The sequence below is a fragment of the Manis javanica genome, chromosome 9, assembly GCF_040802235.1.
Source record: "Manis javanica isolate MJ-LG chromosome 9, MJ_LKY, whole genome shotgun sequence".
In the NCBI taxonomy this organism is placed as follows: Eukaryota; Metazoa; Chordata; class Mammalia; order Pholidota; family Manidae; genus Manis; species Manis javanica.
The window spans coordinates 10,617,249-10,641,044 of record NC_133164.1 but is presented as its reverse complement, the minus strand read 5'-3'; the positions used below and the strand labels follow the sequence as shown (position 1 = coordinate 10,641,044).

The 23,796-nt window shown below is 37.2% G+C and overlaps 2 protein-coding genes across 6 annotated transcripts in view; one reads left to right on the top strand and one right to left on the bottom strand.

Annotated features, from left to right (window-relative positions):
- The window catches only part of UBAC2 (UBA domain containing 2), a 158,067-nt gene that overhangs the window by 25,041 nt on the left and 109,230 nt on the right, over nt 1–23,796 (top strand). For 2 of the 4 annotated variants that reach the window (XM_037024877.2, XM_037024875.2), the window contains exons 4-5: nt 1,509–1,545; nt 2,051–2,160. The exons of 1 other annotated variant lie outside the window; for it this stretch is intronic. In XM_037024877.2, the coding sequence (XP_036880772.2) occupies nt 1,509–1,545; nt 2,051–2,160 (147 nt within the window). Of the gene's footprint in view, nt 1–1,425; nt 1,546–2,050; nt 2,161–23,796 lie in introns of all 4 variants that reach the window. One more of the 4 variants, XM_037024876.2, reaches the window with a different exon arrangement.
- GPR18 (G protein-coupled receptor 18) lies at nt 2,171–23,361 on the bottom strand. Of its 2 annotated transcripts, XM_073212406.1 has the most exons (3): nt 15,923–23,359; nt 12,423–14,510; nt 2,171–9,757 (listed from the first exon to the last, which is right to left on the bottom strand). In XM_073212406.1, exon 3 carries the CDS (start codon nt 9,721–9,723, stop codon nt 8,728–8,730), a length of 996 nt encoding a protein of 331 aa, XP_073068507.1. In that variant the 5' UTR covers nt 9,724–9,757; nt 12,423–14,510; nt 15,923–23,359; the 3' UTR covers nt 2,171–8,727. The 2 variants fall into 2 exon arrangements, with proteins under 2 accessions (XP_073068507.1, XP_073068508.1); XM_073212407.1 differs by lacking the exon at nt 12,423–14,510 and having other exon boundaries at nt 15,923–23,361.

The window sequence follows — 23,796 nt, the reverse complement described above, 5'->3', positions numbered from 1 at the left end:
GTCCTCGTATTTTGGATTATACTGATGACTGAGACAGCCTGGTATCTTGCCTAGAATATAGACAGATATGACATGTTGTGACAGTGGGTATATAGTCTGTTTTCTCATTACTATCTTTGTTGCCAAGAGCACAGGTTGTATGACTCTATATAAGTAAAATTCTTTCCCTGTGCCTCTTTTTCCCTATCTTAAGATAGAGTTAATATTACCAATGTTGGTAGCAGCATTATTCACAGTAACCAGAACGTGGAAACAACCCAAATGTCCACTAACAGATGAATGGATTTTTAATGCAGTATATAGAGTAGAGTATTGTTTAGCTATTAAAAGGGATGAAGTTCTAATACATGCTTCAGCATGATCCTTGAGGACATACATGATGCTAAGTGAAATAAGTCAGAATCAAAAGGACAAAGATTGTATGGCTCGTTCCACTTATATAGATACCCAGAATAGTCAGATTCATAGAGACAGAAAGTAGAATCATGGTTACCAGGGGCTAAGGGAAGGGGAGAATGTAGGGTTGTTTAATGGGTGCAAAGTTTCTGTTTGGGATGACAAAAAAATTCTGGAAATGGTAGTAATAGGTATTCAACATTGTGAATATTCTTAATGCCACTGAATTGTACACTTAAAAATAGTTAAAATGATAAATATTACTTTGTGTATATTTTACCAAAATAAAATAATGCAAAAAAAGAAAGGGTTAATATTTGTTTTACATATCTTATAAGGTAATTGTGAAGGGAAAATTAGATGAGGTTTTGTGAATGTTGTTGGGATTATCTTTAAAAATGCAAAAACATTTGAGAAGACTCAAAATAGACCTTTGAGCAGCTCTTTCTTCGTCCTATATCCCGTTAGCAAGTTTTTCACCCAACTAGAGGTTGATTTAGTTTAAATAAACTAAAAGTTAAATTACCTTAAAATTCAAAACTAGTAATATGTAGCAGCAGTTACCATAAATTGCCTTGTACATAGTTGCTATGAAGTAGGCTGATCATTAAAATTAAGCTCAGAAATGTATGTTTTGGGTTTATCCCTCAGTTGCTTTTCAGCTACAACTTTATTAAATAGCATAAAAATTACCATCTTTTAGCCTTTCATTTCAGCTCATGTATATAATTTTTAAAATCTTACTATACAGTCTTAAATTTTTTTACAGGAAGTTTTCTGTTGTCATAATGAGAATATATTTTATTATAAAAAATAATTTTATATGGAATAAATTTTTAGTTTGAAAGAGTTGAGCCCATTTCTTAGGGAAAACTCATACGTAGTTTTTCTTCTGTGTGTACATCATTATTTTGCTCAAATTTGAGTATAAAAATAAGCAGTATAAAATAAACATTAATGTATTTGCTAAGAAAGAGACCTGAACAAATCTCACTTTTATTTACTGTTCTTATTTAAATCCCAATCTAGATTTGGAGGTTGATATGTGGAAGAATAATTTGCCTTGATTTGAAAGATACTTTCTGCAGTAGTCTGCTTATTTATAATTTTAGGATATTTGAAAGAAGATATGGAAGCAGAAAATTTGCAGTAAGTTTTTATGTATTTTCTCTTTGCTACTTAAATGGAAAAAATATTTTTGTTCTTATTTTATTAGTTTTAAATAGCTTCATTTTGTTAACCTTGGTGTTAGTATTAACAATTATCTTTTAATTAATTATATGATACCAGATTTCCAACATAGACATTAATCAAAGAAAAGTTTAAATTTAAGCCACTAGCATAATAAAATAATAATGGTAAAGATAATAGATAATATCAGGTGTGAGTGGGTAATGAAAATTTTAGACTTTGACTTTAATAAAATTCTAATCACTTATTTTGCTTAATGGTTAAAAATAAATCATGCTACAATATAATTAGAAATAATGGAAGTTAATGCATTTGACTCATGGTTTTTATTCCCTCATTTTGAAAAGTCTGTCGTAATAAAAACAAACTTAAAAAAAATATGTGCCTCAGTTAGTTCTAATTAAATAGATGTTAGTTTATTTTTAGCAGACTCCCCTATAACATCCTCCTGTTTCATTTTTAGTCCTTTTTGCTGGGCTCCTGGGTTCTGTCAGCCTTGGTTGACTTCATCCTTGTTGAAGCTGCACAGCATTCCTTTGGTATCACTGCAGCCAGGAATTTGCCTTCTGGATTGTAAGTAGCTCTGAAAGATTAGCTTACTTTATAACTACATAAATCTAATTTGAAGTATCCAATCATGTATCTGACTGTACATAGAAGTCAGTAAAAGAATATTTTAAAAGTTTGAGAAACAACAAAATTGATTCTATATGTAGAAATATCCAATGTGTACTTACATTTTCATTGTATTCTTGAAACAGAATCTATTTTACACTCACTCCTGTTTTCAGCTTTAAAATCCCATATTTTAAAGAATTTTTGATGAATTTCCTCTTCTAGTCCTGAAGGTAGAATTAATTTTGTGTTTCTATAGTGAAATTTTATCTTTATAATTTTGTGAATTAATCAAACATGAAAATACAACATTTAGGTTAGATAACAAAACTAATTCATCTGGATAACAGAATTAAGCTTGAGAAGGATGATGTTTTTAAAAATTGATAATGTATATACTTCCACCAAAGAAAAAAAAGTCAACCCTCAAGTTACAACTTTGTAGCCAAGCTGCAATAGCCAACCTAACTCAGAGTGTATATAAATATGATTTAATATCTTTCTGATCTTCAAAAATGTATTAGTTTATGAAATAACTAGTATCTAGGAACAGAATTGTTAGCATATATAAATGACCTTAAACATCTCTGAATTAAGTATCTGAGAATGTATTTGAGAGATGAGATACTATGAAACAAAGGTACCCAGTATTTAAAACTTGGTGTGTACTATCTTCATTGTTATTGTAATTTTAAGTATGTGTTTTTGAGAACTATTAGGCTATTATACATATCTTGATTCAAATTCACTTTAGATCTCCATTTTAAAAATACAGTGATCTAATAGCTTTCATACTACCTTATTAGTATTTACACTGTAGCTGCCCTTTATGGGATTTACTGAATTTTAGTTGGCATGATTGCTGACCTTTAGCTGTTTAATAATGTGTAATTCTGAATAGTGTTTGAATGAAGACAGATGAAGTTCTGTGTCATAGTTATCATGCGGCTTTTATTGAATTCCACAGTTGTGATTGTAATTAGACTGAGAACTTTAAGTTGACTCTTCTGCTATTGTGGAAAATAGTCTAGTCATCAGAAATGATGCCGTGTTGAGTCAGAAAAGAAGCAGCAATACCAAATCAGTAATTTTTCCCAAATATTTCTCATTCAGTTCTTTTTTGTTCTCTGTAAGCTATGGAAGGGTGTGTGTGTGTGTGTGTGTGTGTGTTGGTATGTGTGTGTTAGAATAAACTTTGGGGATGGGAGTAACATAGCTTTTAATTCTTATTTACATTGTCCCTTTTTCTGATGAGTTTTTTTCTATTGCATGTAGAGCTGAATGACAGTTATTTCTTTATATGAATAACATTTCATTATATAATGAAATCCTGTTAACTGATAAACATAAGGAGGATTGATTCAATTTTGAAGTTGGTGGAAATATTTTTATTTATGAAGGCAGGAAGACATTTACCTATTTAAATCTAATTTGTAGCCAAAGTTGCAAACTTAAGTAAATTCACAAGTTATAGGATCCCCTTTAAAAGACATCATGAATGTTAATTCAGACATCACCTGAGTAAGTACATATTTCTCTTTGTGTTTGAAATCACCAAATGTAGTATGGTGTTGAAGCTTTCTCAAACACAGACTTCTTGGACTGCATTTTTGTGTATCTTTGATGGTAGCAAAGCTTCAGAAACTCAGGAGAGAGACCTACTCTCTTTTTTTAGTCAAAATGCTTTTTAATTCGCAGTTTTTCACATAACATCTTGTTACCTTTTTCTTTCCCATCAATGCCAGATTTATCTGCACTCTCTCTAGTTCTTCTGTTTTTTTTTTTAACCTCACCACTTTTAAAACTTCTCTTAAAAAGGTCACCAGTAACCAACTAATCTCTAAAGCTAGCAGCTTATTTTTAGTTGTCTTATTTGACCTTTCAGTAGCACATTAAATGCTTCTGACCTCCCATTATCTCATGAAATAGCCTGCTTCCTTGAGCCCCAGCACAGCTCTCTCTCCTGGTCCTTTTTGACCTCGCCTACTGTCTGCAGCTCCTTCCTCTGGCTTACTCTTCCTCTGGGCTTTCTGGTCCTCTCCATGACTTCAACTACAGTTAACATGCTGTTTGTTTCCCTACTCTATTCTAGCCCATACTACTTTCCAGATTTTTCTGGAATCATACTTCCTAATGACTTCTAAGACTCAAAAAAATTAATCATGTTTAGAAGCTCTCATCACTTATGATCTCCTCTCTTTCTATACTGTCATCTCCTCCACCTTTTATTCCTCATTTTAGTTAATGTCATTTCCATCTACTCAGTCATCCAAGCTGGAAATCTTTCTCTTTTCTCATCATTGGAGTAAGGCCTTGAGTCCTATTTACTCCAAGTCCTATGTAAATCATTCACATATTCCATCTTCTCTACTCCTGTGATTATGCCAGTCTGAACTCTAATATTTTCTTGCCTAGATGTTTGCAGTAATTCTCTAACTAGTTTTCCTGTCAATTTTAGAGCATCCCGTGCAATGTTGTCAGAAGTTATCTTTCTAAAATACTACTTTGACTATGCCAATCTTACTTTTAAAAACCTTTATATCCTTGTTCCTGTCAGAAGAAAAATCAAACCCGTCCAGGATAGCATTGAGGCAGTCTGGAATTGTTGGAATGACATAAGCTTTGCATCAGATAGACCAGATTTGACATGCCATCTCTGCCATATACTATGTGTGTGTAATCTTGAGCAAGTTGCTTCTCTCAATTTCCATTTCCTGGGCTCAGTTTATAGATGACCCTCATATGTAAATTGAGGGTCATGCTCTATGCTTCACAGGGCAGTGGAGAGAATTATAACCAGTAGCACCCCCCACCCCCGGAAACATATTGGTTTCCTTTCTTCCCTTCAAAACCTTCATAATCTGACCCCAGTCCAGTGTTTTAAGCCACTCCTGCATCAGTCATTCTGCTTTCTTGACATGCTGTGTATTTGTGTTCTTATACCTATGTGGTTTTCTTTCTGTACCCTGTCACCTTTGGCAAGATTAATTGCCCTTTATGTGTATTCCAACAGATTTTTTAAGATCTGTATCAGCATTTATTACATTGCATGGTCATTATCATAGTCACTATGTGGGCCTTCTGGTCCACCCTACTAGATGTTTGAGGGAAAACTAGTTTTACTTATGTACTCATTGCCTTACGCTCAGTGATGTTGAAGGGATAGCCTTGATTACAGTGTAGCCCCATAAGACTGTAAGGTAAGATCTTTGAACCATAAACCTGTTCAGCTCTTTCTCTAGTGCTTTGCATAGAAATTATACCTGGCATCTGATAGATTCTCATGACTGTTATTTGAAATTCAGAAATTATAGTCATTAGGTTTTCAAAGTAAAGATAGCTCCATTATTATTGTTTTTATGCTCTCTTTTTTTTATAAGGTATGATTGATATACACTCTTATGAAGGTTTCACATGAAGAAACAATGTGATTACTACATTTACCCATATTATCAAGTCCCCACCCACACCCCAATGCAGTCACTGTCCATCAGTGTAGTAAGATGCCACAGATCCACTATGTGCCTTCTCTGTGCAACACTGTTCCCTCCATGATCCCCCACACCATGTGTACTAAACATAATACCCCTCAGTCCCCTTCTCCCTCCCTCCCCACCCACCCTCCTACACCCCTCCCCTTTGGTAACCACTAGTTCATTCTCTCTGAGTCTGCTGCTATTTTGTTCCTTCAGTTTTGCTTCATTGTTACACCCCACAAATGAGGGAAATCATTTGTCATTTGTCTTTCTCTGCCTGGCTTATTTCACTGAGCATAATGTCCTCCAGCTCCATCCATGTTGTTGCAAATGGTAGGATTTGTTCCTTTCCTATGGCCGAATAGTATTCCATTGTGTATATGTACCACATCTTCTTTATCCATTCATCTACTGATGGACACTTAGGTTGCTTCCATATCTTGGCTATTGTAAAAAGTGCTGCAATAAACATAGGGGTGCATATGTCTTTTTGAATCTGAGAAGTTGTATTCTTTGGGTAAATTCCAAGGAATGGGATTCCCGGGTCAAATGGTATTTCTATTTTAAGTTTTTTGAGGAACCTCCATATTGCTTTCCACAATGGTTGAACTAGCTTACATTCCCACCAGCAGTGTAGGAGGGTTCCCCTTTCTCCGCATCCTCACCAGCATGTGTTGTTCTTAGTCTTTTTGATGCTGGCCATCCTAACTGATGTGAGGTGATATCTCACTGTGGTTTTAATTTGCATTTCCCTAATGATTAGTGATGTGGAGCATCTTTTCATGTGTCTGTTGGCCATCTGAATTTCTTCTTTGGAGAACTGTCTCTTCATATCCTCTGCCCATTTTTTAATCGGGTTATTTGCTTTTTGGGTATTGAGGTGTGTAAGTTCTTTATATATTTTGAATGCTAACCCCTTGTTGGATATGTCATTTATGAATATTCTCCCATATTGTAGGTTGCCTTTTTGTTCTGTTCATGGTGTCCTTTGCTGTACAGAAGCTTTTTAGTTTGATGTAGTCCCATGTGTTCATTTTTGCTTTTGTTTCCCTTGCTTGAGGAGATGCATTCAGGAAGAAGTTGCTCATGCTTATATTCAGGAGATGTTTGCCTAAGATAGCTCCATTATTAAAAGTTATTATATATTAGGTGTTTCTGGAAATCCATGTCTATCACATACCTGTCCAAATATTAATTGTTAATATTTACATGTGGCTTTTATATTTTTTTCCCAGAATCAAAATGCCTCCAGAGTAAGTGGAATTTTGGAATATATACCATATTTTGTATCTGATCATAACACTGAATAAAATTATTTTTAGTTTAACTGTTTTAGATTATCTATAGTCTTTTTGTGAGAACCATAACATACATTTTCAACATGTGTCAACAAAGTCTTTATGCCCCCAAATAACATGTCTCTCATGAAAAAAAGCCATTGCAGAGAACTTGCCATTTAATAAATTACGTAAGAACAGATTAATCTGTACAATTGAGAGTAGGCTATGACTGTATGTACACACCGTAAGCCTGTGTATGAATACAGGGGCCATTTCCCTTGTTTTAGAAATAGTTATTCACTTAAAGATATTTATTAAAGCATCTTCCCCACTCGACTATTCAAACTAAATCTAAGTAGTTTTCGCTTTGTTGAGAAACTACGTTTCAGGACCACTGTGACTCCTTTATCCTGTGTAGCTGTGAGGATATTTACATTCTGTAAGCTTGTTTGCTTTTTAGTATTGAAAAATTGGTGAGTGACACAGGAGGAGAACTAGACTTGGTTTTTAGTCTTGGTTCTTTAACTGAGCAAGTCACAGAACCTCTTTGGACCTCAATTTCTTTATATTTAAAATAGAGTTAGACTAGGAGATTATCTAAGGGATCTTTCAGTGCTAAAATGCTGCTTTATGATTAGGCTCTTTTGTGTTTCTTTTTTCTTTTTTTTTAAGAATATGAATTTACCTATGTTAATTATAGAAATCCATTTATAACTAATGCATTTATTTGATTCTTAGGAGGTGATCATGTTAAGAGTAAAGGTGATTTAGCACAGAGGAAATTACGGTCAACTCATTTGTATACTTCCATCATATTTAGAATATATCGGCTTTGTAGATTATAGTTCACATTCTTTTCTTTTTAAAGTGGAGAAGTTACTTGGTTTGTTACTTTACTAGGGGAACTTAAATGGCAAGGCTAGGATAAGAATCCAAGGCCCCTACTAGTGCTATTTATACTGTGACATTTATCCCGGAAAAAAATCATTCTCTTTTGTAATGTGATGTTTAATCACATAAGAAGAGCAAACTATTTATATTGGAGAAAGAAAACTTCACCATATAGTAGAAACCTCATGTCATAGGAATGAACTTGGATTATTGGGCAGAAATAGGATCTTAACTTGGGTTTTCCCCAATGATCTTAAGTAAAGTCGGGTGCATAGTAGGCGCTCAGTGTTTATTGACTGACCGTAGTCTGTTACCAAAAGAAAGGAATTCAGAGTAGTTGAGGGCTGATGGTGATGGCCTTTACTGGCAGGCGCTGGCTCCTGCTGATTGTGCTGCGTGGCAAGTGACAAGCAACAAGTCCTACATAGTTGTTTGTGGAGGAATCCAGAAAGTTTGGTGTTTACAACATAAAGTATTGGACTTACACCACCAATCCTGAGTGTAAATTAAAGCAAATTGAGCTTTGGTTTACTCAAATTATACTTTAATAACATAATCAAATTATTTTGACCAGAAGCTGGGATTTTTTTGCCTACTGACTTGAATATGACACACAAATTGACTATTTTTCACCCGGTAACTCATGAAATGTTTCATTCAAGTTTTAAAAATAAAAATTGTGAATTTATTGGAATACTTCAAAATATTTGACTATGTTGCCACAATAATAAGATCCCACAGAAGAATTTTTAAAGTTTATTGTTTTTTTTTTTTTTTTCAGGAGATAAGAGACTTGATGGTTTCATACAGAATGCCCACTGGCCCTAGGGTAGCTAGTAAAGTGAATTTAAAGAGAATGAAGACAAAAAACTTATCATTCATAACATTTCACTGTTTATGTTGCTTAGTGACCTTAAACTTCCTGACCGGAAGCTTTTTCTGCGCATGCTCCGAAGGTAGTTTCGGTAGAGCATGACACTAATGACTCGAGCCTGGAACTGTTTTGAAACAATGTAGTAGAGAATCACATCCAAACAGGTGCTGAGGTTCATGAGGAAGGTGGTAAAGGCTCCCCAGGGATTATAGCTGTTATCATCCCCTTCTAGCATCAGGAAGGCAAAGCAGATGTGGAAAGGCATAAAGCAGATGATCACCTGTACCACGAGCGTGATGATGATCCTTATCGACTTCTCCTTGACTTTTGGTTTCAGCTTAGATGTCCTGCCATGCAGGAGACTGTGAATAATGACCAAGTAGCACCCAATCATGATGAACAGAGGAATCAAGAAAAAAAATATCAGTCGAGTGAAGTTCAGCATGTTCATAGCTTTTAGGTGGATGATGTCAGAAATCTTCAGGCAGGTAGCGGGGGCGGAGGCTTTATCTGGGTCCTCGTGGAGCAGTAGGAGTGGGATGGTGGTTGTCAGGGTCATTATCCAGACTCCCACGCAAGCTAGTACGGCTTTGCATGTGTTTTTAAGTTCTCTGGCGTATTTCGGCTGTACAATGGCCATGTATCTGTCGGCACTAATAAAAGCAAGAAGCCATAGAGCAATGCTTGGATAAAACACCGTGAGAGCCCCAAGAATCTGGCAGAAGTACTCACCAAATGGCCATTCACCTTTTGCATAATAAAACATTCGAAAGGGTAAGCTCATTATAAATATTAAGTCCAGTAATGCCACATTCATCATATAGATGGTTACAGTGGTTCTCTTTTTAGTGGTACAGCTGAACACCCATAAGGCAGTGACATTAACAAATAATCCAATTACGAAGATACAGCTGTAAAAGACAAGGGCTGCGATTTTATATTCATCTGGATGTGAGTTGTTAGAAGGGCCAGGTTGAGCTTGATTGTGTAGGGTGGTCATCTTACAGCTCGGTGGTGAGCATGATACTTAGAAACTGTAAAATAGTTAAGAATAAGAGGAATTAGACCCTTTGTTGAAAGATAAATGCTTATCATTCCCACACTTGGCATGCCAGTGGATTTTAATTCTGAGAGCATTTAATGTTGTAGAATCAATGTATGTGTCGTGTATTTATTAAGAAATACATCCCCTATGTATAATTACTGATAAGTAGTACCTTGTTAAAATGTCATAATGCACTGGCAGATTTATTCATTTTCTCCTTGCCTACTTTCCTTCTCTTGGAAAGAATAACCTTTTCTTTGTGATTTTTTTTCTAGAGTATGAAATTGGGTAGCAATTGTTCCTATTATAATAAGCATTCTTTGGGACTAATTGGGGAAAGACCACTCTGATTTGAATCTTACAAAATAGCTTGCTACTTTTTATCATATTCATTCTGTTTAAGTATTTTATAATCCAGATTAGAAATGTCTAAATGAATTTTTATTCATTAAATACAATTTTAAAAAATAAAATATGTATTCGATAACTAATAAAGGAAACATATAATTGGTTAATTACTGAATATTGACAGAAATGCTCACTTGAGAGCAAGAATTTTTCCATTCCATTGCTATATCTCCACTGCCTATTGAGTACACAGCGGGTACTCAGTAAGTAAATATTTGCTGAATTGATGGATGAATGAAGAAAGGAACCATTGGCGAGGTGACCCACAGGAACTTCTCTCTAGTTTGTCAGCAAAGACTTGCTTGGTTGGCCATTAAGCCTGTTGTTTTTTTAAGTGGCAAACACTTGTTCATAGTATTCTTTTCTCTCTAAATAATCATAGGTCTAGAAACAGCAGTGCTATGATCTACAGATCAAGAACTTGACAAAGAGATCAGCCCGTTTTACTGCACTGTTGGGAGTGCCTAGTGGTGGGTTTTCCAGATGGTGTTTACCAGTGTCCGAGAAGCAGATTCACTGCTGTGATGGTGTATAAAAGGCAACACCTTGAGAATAAGATGTCCTAACATAGTGACTTTCATGCCCTCGCTCTACTTAGATACAGGTCATGTATGATTTGTCAAATTAAATTTTTGAAAGGAATATCAAAGACAAGTAGTCGCTCATAAGAAGTCACTCAATAAATGTTTGTGCTGAAAGTAGTTCCCGTCACCAAAAAAAAAGAGTCCATTTCTAATGGAAAGAAGTTCAGTTGTGATGGTAAATATCACTGACCCCTCAGTGTGAAACTTCCACTGCCTGAGATGCCACCCCAACAATGACTTTAAAAACAGGCAGTCTACAGAGGGATGGAATCTTGTGGCTCCCCTCGAGAAATGGAGGTGTAAGAAAAGCTTCCTTCAAAAATGTTGCTTTGCAGAGTGGGCTGTCTCTGATTCAGCCCCGAGCGTCTCTTTTGTGAAAACTGTGGGCGAGATGAGCACTTTGGTCAGTGGCATCATTGGCTGTTAATAATTTAAAATTAATTTACAGACGCAAAATAAGAGTTTGTTTTTCCTCCCTCTTTTTTCCTTTCTTTTTGACTACAGCTGGTTTGCCAAATATTTAGGTTAAATATGATTGTGGAATAGAATTCTATATATTTTAAAGTCTGTATTAGTTAAAATTTCCAAATGTTAAGAGTAACTAGAATATTAATTTCTATCATATGAGAAAAGTGATATGTAAAAAAATTAAGTCTCCTGTATCATATATACAAAGTGGAGCAATTTTGAAGGCCTGGCTTATTTTGAACTTTCAGTGACTTTTTAAATAGTCATAATTGTGATGTAAGTGAAATTTTTATAACCTTTTATCTCTTTTAATATTGCATCAGGACTCCCTCCACCCATCCTCATCCCCAAATTTTGTCACAGTTGATTCCATACTTACATACCATTTTTGAGCAAGTCTTTTTCCCTCATTGGGCTTAAGCTACCTTTAGGTCACCAACACTTGTATTCATTTGCTTAAGGTGGAAAAACGTGTGTGATGCATGTGTTTTAAAGGCATTTCTAGTACACATTGTGCTCTGCACACACAAATAAATCTGGATAAATATTAAAAACTGATTAGTTTCAAATCAGTGTTGTACTTATTAATTATATTTTTAATTGAAGTATAGTTGACATATAACATTGATTGCTTTCAAGTGTATTACAGTAATTTGACAATTACATATGTTAGGAAATGACATACTAATCATGACAAGTATAGTTAACCATCTATCACCATACAAAGTAATTACAATATTATTGACTATATTCCCTATGTTGTACTTTTTATTCCTGTGAGTCACTTATTTTATGATAATGAAATTTGTATCTTAATCCCCTTTGCTTTCTTCTCAAGTGTTTTAAAAGCATTTCAGTCAGCAATAATCTGTTGTCTTTCTTTTTTTTAAAGCCTTTAACTACATTTTGTGAAACAGCGTAATTGAAACCAAGTGACAAAGATTCCTAAATATACTTATGATTTATCATGTCGACATTTTCCTTAAGTTGAAAAAAATTACATTTGCTATTAATGTATAAAAACAAAAATAAATTAAAAATCATAGTAGTGCAAGAAGATGACAGCATATCCATCTCAAGGTCCTTCAAAATAGTTTCAGTAATGTATTACTAAAACAAAAACAATGATTTTGAAATTGAGTAAGTACAGCATTTACTTCAATAGTCTGATGAAGTTAGTCAAATGCAACTTACCTCGTGTCCATCAAAAGGCTGTTTTAGAAACTTTTTTTGGTACAAAGAGTTATCTTTGAGTTGCTTGTGTTAAAATAGCTCCTTCAAGAAATGGTATATTTAGGAAATGCTATATTTCTTTTGTTTCAGGCTCTTCTGTTGCTTTAAAAAGTGGCTTCAAAAATAGAACTTGATGCAGGAGTAGGTACTTGTTTGGCTGTAATTGCTGGTTTGTCCCCTTCAGGAAGTACTCTCTGAAATAAGCCTTTTTCAACTTATGACTTTACCCTGGATGTGGTTTTTCTCTTTCACAAATGATTTGTTTATGAAGTCACGCTTTGCATAAGCGCCCCTTACAGTAATAGGATATACTTAAGAGAATCGAAGAGGGAGAAATGTCTTCAATTTGTTTATTTTGATGCTTAAAGTCTACATTATATATTGAAAGAGAATGAGATTTGATAATTAACTAGAATGGAATTCATTGTACAGTTTCTTCACTTTCTAAGCTGTGATTTTGTCTAGTTACTTAACCATTCTGAGCCTTTGTTCCTACTTGGTTTCTATAAAGTTAAAATAGAGAGAACACCCATCTGATAGGACTGTGAGGACTCTAAACCAAAAAGTCCCAAGTGCTTAACATAGTACCTGGCACTTAGTAGGTACTCCCAAACAGAGTTAACCCTTTACTACCAAAGTTCCTAAAATTAAAAATGCCCCCTTTTTATTATTAAAACATTTCTAAATGGTTAAAATTGGGGTCCTCACTCACTTGCTTCCGCATTGCATGTATGTTTACCCATCCTGGTTTGCTTTATTTTTAAGTCCCCAGTGCTTCTATTCCTTTTTGGTCACATGGAAGTCTTGAAAGAATTCCTTTTGCCTAAACATCACTGCAAATCACTCAGAAAGGATTCTAGAAGTCTTCAGTGGAATGAATAGTTTACATATGAGGAGCACTTTAACCTAAGAAGGGAAATGAAACCAATGGAAAGGGAAGTGAGTAACCCTAATCACTGCCTGCCTAGTTGTATTCAATTTTTTACTTTCTCTTTTTAAAAAATCATGTCATTTGCTTGTCCTAAAATTTTAATTATCTTTACATTTGGTTATGCATGATCTGCCAACTTTTAAAAGATACACCAACTTAACTGTTTTTAGAATTTAAGATAGTTTGTGGGCCCCTGCTCTTTTTTTGTTTCCTCAGTTAAAATTATAGTAAGTCTGTGACTTAGAGAAGATGTTTAAAATCTTGCCTGTGGTGATTAAGTATTTTTGATGTGATAACCTGTCATCATAATGGGTTTTGGAAGCATTGGCAATCAAAGCAACTATTTCTTGTGTAGATGAGGATTCCAGGCCCAGAGGGGGCCAGTGACCTGCTGAAAAGCTCAGAGACAAGCAGGCCCAGCTTCTTGAGGTGCCCAGTTCATTGTCCTCCCATTTCTGCCCCAGCTGCTACAATAACTTCTCATTATGAGGTGCTTATATTGATTTATTCACTAGACATGCTTTATTCATTGCTGAATTACATTAATCAGTTTTTTATACATGGAGTTATGTTTCCTATATGGTCTAGGAGTTTGGTATATTTCAGCTGGAGATAGGAACCTGTTATCTGCAGATCTAATTTTGTCATTGTCTTAATTTCATATAGCCTGTGACAAACTTTTAAAAAGTAAATATTAAGGGTTCCTATGCTGCTAAATGAGCAGATACAACAATGACATATACCTCATTAAGATTCGAGTCTTTTATGGTACACAGGGAAATTCTTTTTTCTGATTGCTCATCTCAGAGAGAGGCAGCAAGGGGCTGGTTAGGAAATCCCCGCAGGCACACCTTGAGGGTGGATCAGCTCGCACGTTGCCCACTTCCTCTGCGCTGTGGCCTTGTGTGGCCATCTGCTTTTGCTCCTCCAGGCCCTTCACTGTTCGCCAGCATGTAACATTATTCTTCCCACTGTGCTCCCATTGCTTGGCTTGACCAGCCACTGTTTATCCTTAAAGTTTTAGTTGAAATGCTGCCTTCTCCGGGAACCTTTCTCTGGCCTTTGAGGCTGGGTTGGCTGTTCACTCTGGAAGGTTCCTTTGCACTTGGTACTGACCCCTGCAGTGGCATGTGATTGTGTTATTATTGTGATACTTGTCTTTTATCCTCCACTAAATTGAGGTATTCAAGGGTTTGCATGTGTTGTATATGCACATGTATAACAGGCATTTATTAAGTACTGGCAAGATGTATGACTGAAAAGGTAGGTGAAGACCTGGAGGGTTGAGGGAGTCACAGATGGACTACTGAGGCCAGCGTCAGCCTTAGGGACACTGAACATCTTCTGTGATGGGAACCTGCCAGTCATAAGGCCAATGTGGAGACAGGGGCAGGGGCAGGGACCCTCCTTGCCTTCTCTCCATGACTCCTGCAGTGCTTAACATCAGCCGCTGCGTTCCTGGCTCATCACAGTAATTTTATGTTGCAAAAGAATTAGAGTGAAACAAATTCCTCCAAACCATTTGGCAGCAAGTAAACAATGGATCAAGAATTGAATTTTTGTAGTGTCTAGCTTGCTTCCTTAAGACTTGAACCTAATGAATTTTTTATTCAAATAAAGAACTCACTTTTCATTCAGAGACCTTTCATGCAGCTTTAATTTTCTCACTTAGTTTGGAATATGAATGTAAGAGAAATTTTTCACTTTGCAATGAAAGAGGGATTTTGCATATTCCCAGGGGCTACAGAGTTCTCTTCACTTTATGAAATAGATCTGTTTTAGCTCCATTTTTGAATTCTTGTTTAGATGTTAAAAGCCCTAAGTGAATTTTTATTTAGTACTTGAGCCCAGTTTTTGAGTGAATATAATTTAGTTAAACCAGTTTTATAATTATTACAAACTATGTGCTTAATAGATTTACACACTAAATCCCCATTATAAAACATGTTCTTATATTAGACATTTGTGCCACAGATAAACTTGTATTTCTCATTATTAGCATACTGCTCTTTACCACAGCAAGTGTACAGGGGGCTTACCCTAGTTCCACACACCAGTGTGTAATTATTTTTTGTTCCCAGCGTGGGTGGCCATCAGCACACAATCCCCAAGTGGTAGGTAGATGGCCAGTCCCCAGAAAGAGGAAGGGTCAGGGAAGCGAGGCGTGCTCTTTCAAATGAGGGTAAGACTCCTGTTGTTGGGCCCTAGTATTCTCCCACTTTGCTTTTATGGAATCTTTATCCTGCACACCTCACCCCTCTTTTCAAACTTGTATCTAAACTGAATGCTTTTTTTTAGAGGGGAGATATGTTGAACAGTAGTTTCTGGATAAAGAAGAGTGAGATACTATTTGTCTAAATCTGTGTTCTTATAAAAAATGCCAATAACTTAGATCTGTAAGCTTACAGCCAAATTAGTATAAACTTTCTTTCCACTTGATTTCCTAAAGTGTATTATGCCAAATTCCCCTTCTTTGGCAAATTTGTGCAGTTTTAAAATTTTACAGACATCTTGACAATCAGACACTTACCTCATAGCAAACAAGTTGAACCCAAATAACCAAAGTGATAGGTATTTCAGTTAAAATAAATCTAAATCAGCGATGAAGTAGAGTTCCCTAAAGATATTAAAGATTCTCTCAGGAGAAGGCTTCTACGTGGTAGGGAAGTCAGTCCCACCCACTGCAGGACTCCAGGTCGAGATTCTACAGTGACATTTCACTGACTGACGGGACAGCCAGTCAGAGCCCGGGACAGCTGACTGAGTAGAACTCTCTGGTTATTGTGATGTACATGGCCACCTTCTATAGATTCTGGTCTCACAGGTAAGAGCTGCTCCAGATGTATGGAGATGTGTGTGTAGGGAAAAATACTTAGTAATACGAGGAAGTCACAGGTTGGAAGAAAAAGGTATTGTAGAGAATCAGGATTGGTAAAGAAACGAGGGATGTGTTAAGTTACTTAAATCCAAGCCCTGATAGTGTGTGTGACTGAGGATCTTGGTGTACAAGCAGCTGTATACCGAGGTAACTGCATGTCTATAAGGTTGAAGGTTGTTGCTTAAAAAGTTACTTAGAATTTTTTACTCTCTCTGCCATTCCTCTTGTCTGTATTGTCAGAAGTAATCAGAGGTAAATAATCATCAGGCAAGTGTCTAAGTGCTTTACAAGCATCATTGCATCTAATCTTCTTGCCAGCAGCCAAGTAAGGGAGGACACAATAGTGGCCCAGGTAGTATTACCAGAGATCTTTAGTCTTGACTCTCAGATTGCGAGTTGTCTTGTGCTCTGTTTTATGGTGTTATACTTCGTTCTGGTAATTTTTGTTGAAGTTGGTCCTACTTAATAGAGAATCATCAGAATAGTAATTTGATCTATAAAAGAAAAATCTCCTGAGGGACTGGACCAGCCTTCCTTTCCCTGTTTCTCACTAACAAGTTGATATTCCCAAGGAAAGGTTTTGTAGTTGAGTTCAGCCTGTAAATTTAATTCTGGTGCCTAGGAAGGTCTCTGCCATTTATTGGCTGAAAACTTAAGCACAAAAAAATTAACATAGCCAAATGGTTGGTAAACATGTTAGGTATGCTCAACCTCACAACTAACTAGAAGAAGGAAAATGAAAACCATGCGAAGATATTATTACCTACTCACCAAAAGGCCAACAATGAGAAAGACTGACGTGTGTTGGCGAGAATATAGGGCAACCAGGGACTCATGTGCACTGCTGGTGTTAGATTAAATTTGGAAAACAGTTGGGTTAACAAATGAAGATACAGTGAATACTCAGATTCTACTCCCAGGTAGAAATGCATGTTCCTATGCACCAGGAGACATACATAAATAAGAATGTTCATAGTAGCATTATATCCAGTAGCTCCAAATTAGGAGCAATCCAAATGCCCAATAACTATAGAATGGGTAAATCAGTTGTGGTGTAGGAAGTTGAATACTTTCCAGAATCAGAATAAATCACACTGAAGGCACATGTAACACTGTGGGTGAATCTGGTGTAATAGTGTTAAGTGCAAAAACCCAGAGGAAGGAATCCATACTGTATGATTCCATTTATATGAATTTCAGAAAACAGGCCAAACAAAATGTCTAGGGATTCGTGCTTAGGTGATTGAACTTTTGGTGGATTGTAGCGCATGTAGTAGTGAGCGTGTGCTCAGTACTGGGAGAGCTTCCAGAATGCTGATTCGTTCTGTTTACTGACCTGGGTGTTGATGACTCTAGTGTTTGTTCTGTGATCATTCATTAAGTTGTATATGTTTGTGTTGTCCTTGTCTCTGTAAGAGTCTCAATAGAAAACAGACTTAAATTAGAATGGTTCAAGGAGAGCATATTCATAGGGTCTATTGTCAAAAGAATGGACCCCACTGACAAAGGGGAACCTCTGGCAGGGCTGCCATGTTGGCCTTCCACCCTCAGGCCCAGAGAGACCACGGGAGGGAGCAGGCACTAGATCCTGGGGAAAGGGACCCTGCAGAGACCCCTGGAGAACAGCAGTGACTTTTTGTTGAGGGACACTAAGCCAGAAGTAACCTTGCAGGAGGGAATCAGGGAAATAAGTCCCCTGGCCTGAGGCCCCTCCTCACCTAACCTCCTCTGAGGCTCCCGTTAGCGGAGTTCAGCCAAAGCGAGGCCCTTGAGCCTTTGGACAGAATCTGCGCTCTCAGCCTCTGGGACAGAACAGGGTGGAGATGGGAAAAGAAGCAAATGGATTTTCCAGCACGCTGCTCTCTTCCGTATATGTGTTATGTTTCACATTGAAAAAAAAAACATTTTTTTGAAGTTGGGCTTTGAGTTGGCAAAAACTGCATTCAGTCGTTTTCTGCTTCTTGTAAGCTATTTCTATGATTTTTTTAAAGCGCCTTGAGTCTCAGTTCTCATCTATTAATACTTCTCATTCATGAAGCTTGTGTATAAGACATGTTTTAGACATCAAATTACTAGTTCCCTTTGTCTCTCTTTCTGCCTGAAGTGTCCCCTTTTTTCTTGGTGGCATGTTTAAATTTTTCTGGGAATTTTCAGACTGGAACGTTTAGCAGTGTGGGAGCTCTGCCTGTGTCACTAGTTAATTAGCCGAGTTACCTTTCTAAAAAGTTATTTTCTGTGATCATCACTTTTGCCACCTGGCAGAAGGGGGAACTGGATGAAGCTTTTTCCAAGAGGCCCCCAGCTCGGGCTTCATAAGGGTCTAAGGAAGCCTCCCCATTGCACAGTGTTTCCTCTTTGTCTTCCCTCTGCATTTCTGCAGGACTGGAGATGAGAGCCGTGGCACAGGACTTGGAGTTCTGTGCCCTGAGGTCTTGTGCTTAGAAACCTTAATGTGTCCAGGATTCATTGTGAAACCTCATCCCAGGAGCCCTGAGTGTGTGTGGGGGTGTTTGGGACCTCCTCTGTGCCAAAGCCCCCAGAACCCTGAGCCGTCCTGTTAGCTCCTGGCCTTTGCCCTCCTTTCATGTCTTTTATTGTGTTGTTCTTTAGTGTGTATGTTTTTACATTATTTTTAGTTTATCTCTAAGTCAACTTATTCTTAATTTATTTCACTTTATTCTTTAGATGTTTTCCACTTCTGGTAGATTGTTAGATTGTTGCAGCTAATTTGCCCATATCCCTTTAACTATTTTTCCTTTAACCATTCCTTTTATATAGCAGGCAGCTGTGGGGATGGGCTGAGTCCAAGGCAGCCCAGTTGCTGAGTCTGAGAGGCTGCCCCTCTTGGTCACTTGTTCCCTTGAAACTCTCTCAGGAGAGCTTGTGGTAGAGATCCCCTTGGAGACATTGTGATCCCCAAGCTTCTTGTTGCCTTGGTAATACAACTGCACTCATCTGGGTTACTCAGAAGAGCTGTTTACCGGAACTCTTCCTCTTATGCTTAAATATTAATCTAGCACCAGGGACATATCAGCTGAATTTTTGCAATGATGTTGTCTTGTTACTTTCCATATATTCTCGGAGAGGTTTAGGACTTCCAGCCCTTGCCATCAGTAAGCCATGCAGTCTAAGTAGAATCTTGACAGAATAGGGAAGGAAGTGGGTAGTTAGTACAACCCTCAGAGACCCGCAGGCAGCCTGCTGGTGCATGTGTTTGGATAGAGGGATGCAGCCCCCTTAGGCTGCTTCGTGCTGCCTCGAGCATAAGGATTTATTCTTCTATTATTAATGTATTTCTTTATTTAGGATTGGTAACTGCAGGTTTTTAGGACTGGGAGTTAGTGGTGTCTGTGCCATCCTCCTTGTTATTCATCCCCTGATTGTACTCTCATCTCTTGTATTCTTCTTCTCATTTTGTGCATCTTGATGTATTTCAGTGCACCTAGCATGGTGCTGCACACACTCCAGGCCCTCAGTCACCATGCTGGGTGACTGGTGTTTGTCATTTCTGTAAGAAAGAAAACTATGCCTAAAACTATGTCCTAACAAATGAATGCCTAATGTTTCTAGGTAGATGTGATCACAGAGACTTATGAAGCAAAAAATGAGACCAAAAAGAGACAGATAAGGATTGTTCAAGCAGAGGCCCTGGGATGGAAAGTTGTTTGGGCAAGAGAAACATTGGCTGTATTGGAGAAAGTTACTACAATTTATTTAATGTATATCTTACACAGCTAAGAGGGCACGAAATAATTTTAGGCTGCTCGTGTACATTAACCAGTGTTCCCATCCTGACATGTCAGGGCTGCTTTGACATAAACACTGTGCTTTTACTGCCACCTACAGATAATTAACTGGGCTTGAAGCCCTTCAGCTTTACGTGATTTGAAGTCTTGTTGAGATTGAAATAGATTTTTTAAAAAGCTATTCATTGGAAGATAACAAAATTATTTTAAGTTAACTTCTAAATATGCCTATACTGTGTGGTGTTATGCATAGACATGTCCTCATTCCTCTAAAACATTTTTGCTTATTGACCATTTCTGCCTTCATTGGAAGCATCCTATCTTTGTTAGGAAACCATTTTCCTAGAACTGTGTATTCCTGGGGTAGGGTCTTGAGCAGATTCCATTTTAAATGTATTTTATGCCTGATATTTTCCTAAAAGTCAAACATAAAGGTGGCCTTGGAACAAATTTGAGATGGTTTAAAGATTTGTGGTAAAATATACACAACATAAAATTTACTGTCTTAACCATTTTTAGGCATAGAGTTCAGTAGCATTAAGTGCACTCATTGTTGTGCAGCCAAGCTCCAGGGCGCCTTTCCTCTTCCCAAATGGAAGCTCCATACTCAGCTCCCCGGCTCTCCTGCTCCAGCTCTCCACAACCATCCTACTTTCCCTCTCTGAATTTGGCAACTCTAGATACTTCAGATAAGCAGAATCAGTATTCTTTGTGCCTGGCTTATTTCACTCAGCTTAATATCCTCAAGGTTCATCCATATTGTACCATGTGTCAAAATTTCCTTCCTTTTTAAGGCTGAACTATACTCAGTTGTATGGATATACTACATTTTTTAATCCATTCTTCTGCTGAGGGACACCTGGGTTGCTTCTCTTTTGGCTGTTGTGACTAGTGTTCCTGTGAACATGGGTGTACAAATACCTCTTCAAGACTCCGCTTTCAATTCATTTGGGTCTCTACCCACAAGTGGAATTGCTGGATCATGTGGCAATTGTATTTTTAATTTTTGGGGGAACCACCATACTGTTTTCCATAGTGGCTGTACTATTTTACATTCCCGCTAGCAATGCACAAGGGTTCCAGTTTCTCTGCATCCTTGTCAGCACTTGTTATTTTCCATTTTGTTATGGCAGTAGCCATCTTAATAGGTGTGAGGCGTATCTCATTGTGGTTTTCATTTTTATTTCCCTGATGATTAGGGATATGGAGCATCTTTTCATGTGCTTATTGACTGTACTTGTGTTTCTTCTTTGGAGAAAGGTCTATTCAGGTCCTTTGCCCATTTTTTAATTAAGTTCTTTTTTTTTTTGCGTTCTAGACTCAAAAAATAACACTTAATAACACTTAATCAGATACATGATTTCCAAATGTTTTCCTTTATTCCATAGGCTGCCTTTTTACTCTGATTGTATCCTTTGATGCACACAGGGTTTTTTTTGGCAAGGGTTTAGGCCCATCCATTTATCATATTCTCATGATAAGGATGAATTGAAAAGCTTTAAAATTCTAAGTGTCAGGGTGGAGTAGGATAGATTTTCCTCAGTAAAATCCATGTATCCTTTAAGGACTTTTCCCAGTGACTTAATCAGAAGAGTACTTCCCCCCAGTCCCGAAAACCTTTCCTTCATCCTTCATGAAAAATAAGGTGGGCAGAAACAAGCTCTGTTCCAGAACTGGCTCCTTCAGAGCCTTCCATTTGCTAGTGCTTCTTCTCATATACTGAAAATCAACGTGGAGGAATTAGAAGGGAAGTCCAAGGATTGCTTTTTCACAAGGTGCTTTGGAAGTTGTAAATGTCACTTCTGCTTACACGCCCTTGGTCACGCAGCCACACCTAATCATAGCAGAGTCTGGGAAGCACTTCTTAGCAAGGCAACCAAATCTCTGGAGATAAGGGAAAAGTGGGTTTGGGGGGAACTGCTTACAGGAGCCTTCAAAGAGCAGTAACTATTAACACATTTACTGGTTTAGCAAGTTGGCGTTATGGGCTCTGTAGTCAACATAGGAAATATCATCAAGTCTCTCTTCAGCCTAAAAAATCAACTGTTTAGGCACTAAACGGTGGCATTGTTGTTTTGGAAAAGGCAAGGGAAACTTACCAAGTGGCATCGTGATGTGACTGCCAGCTAACACAGGTGTGCTTGTAGCTGCTATCAGTGGCGTAACAGGGCAACAGGCACGGCTCTGGCGGGCTCGGCAGGCCTCAGGAAGGAGTAGCACTGCAGACCTGCCATGCGAGGGGCTGGGAGAGCAGGCAAAGTTTTCCCAGAGAGAAGATGGACAGGAGAGCAGTGTTCAGCTATACAAGGGCTGCTCTGTGAAAGAGGAGTTAAAAATTCGTGGCGGGGGCACAGCCAAGGGTGAATTAAGACTACAGAGAGATGCTACAGGAAGTTATTGAGCTTGGTAAGGAGTAGCTCAATGGCATTTGGTCTTGGGATGAAATGATGCCCTTGGGGACATTGAAGATACTCAAGGAGTGACTGGGAAAGCACTGGGTGGGATGTTGTCCAGGAAATGCACACACTGGGCAGGTAGCAAGAATCAAATCCCCGTGAGAGTCCTTTAAAGCCTGAGTACCTGATTCTATGCACTTCTTTCCTTTGGGAGTCACTGGTAGGCCTGGAGAACTAGGGAAGAAAGAGTCCAGCAAAGGGGTTTCCTGGAAAGTTCTGGGCAGTCCAGTACCAGTACGACAGAACTTGTTCCTCTTCTCTAAAATAAAAAGGACATGTGTGTTCATTGATGGATGAATGGATAAATAAAGTGTGGTGCATGGATACACATATATGTTTGTATTTTGTCTGTATATATGTATATACACAACGGAATAACTATTCAGCCATAAAAAAGAAGGAAATCCTGCCATTTGTGGCAATATGAATGGACCTTGAGGGCATTATGCTAAATGAAATAATCATATAAAGATAAATACTGTATGATCTCACTTATATATGGATTCTTAAAAAAACAAAACCAAACCAAGCTTATAGATACCGAGGACGGACTGGTGGTTGCCAGTGGCAGGGGGTGGGGTTGGTCAAAGTGGGTGAAGGGGATCAAAAGGGACATACTTCCAGTTGTAAAATAAAAATAAATAAATCCTGGGGATGTAATGTACAGCATAGTGACTATAGTTAATAATACTGTATTGGTTATTTGAGAGTTGCTAGGAAATAGGTCTTGACAGTTCTCATCACAAGAAAAAAATTTTTTGTAACTATGTATAGTGATAGGTGTTAACCAGACTTACTGTGGTGATCATTTTGCATTATATACAAATAGAAAATCATTATGTTGTACACCAGAAACTAATATAGTGTTTTATGTCATACCTCGGTAAAAATAACAAAGATATAATTGATCGCAGTGTAGAGTTATTATACTAGTGAATTAAACTATTTGTAAAATGAAGATTTTATTTTTTCCTCTATGATCTAATGATAGGTTTTGCTTTCTTATATGCAAAAAAAATTTTTTTAAATTTGAAGTATATACTTCCAGAAAATATTTTATAAAATTCTTAAGGAGAAACTGTGAAAAAATGTTGACACCATTAAAATAAGTGTAAAAAATAAAATAAGACCTAAATAATGCATTAGCAGAGTGACATCTTTGAAATGTTTATAAAATAATTCATATTTTTCATATATTACTAACAATTCTTACAGTACTTAAATATGGACTATTTAGGCTTCCATTGTTAAAGCTGTCTTTCCCTTTCTGAATGAGCACATCAGTTTATGTGCTTTGCCCTCAGTCACACAGTGAACCAGGAGA

Coding starts and splice junctions, on each gene's coding strand:
- GPR18 (XM_073212407.1), bottom strand. CDS start 9,723: ATGACCACCCTACACAATCAAGCTCAACCTGGCCCTTCTAACAACTCA.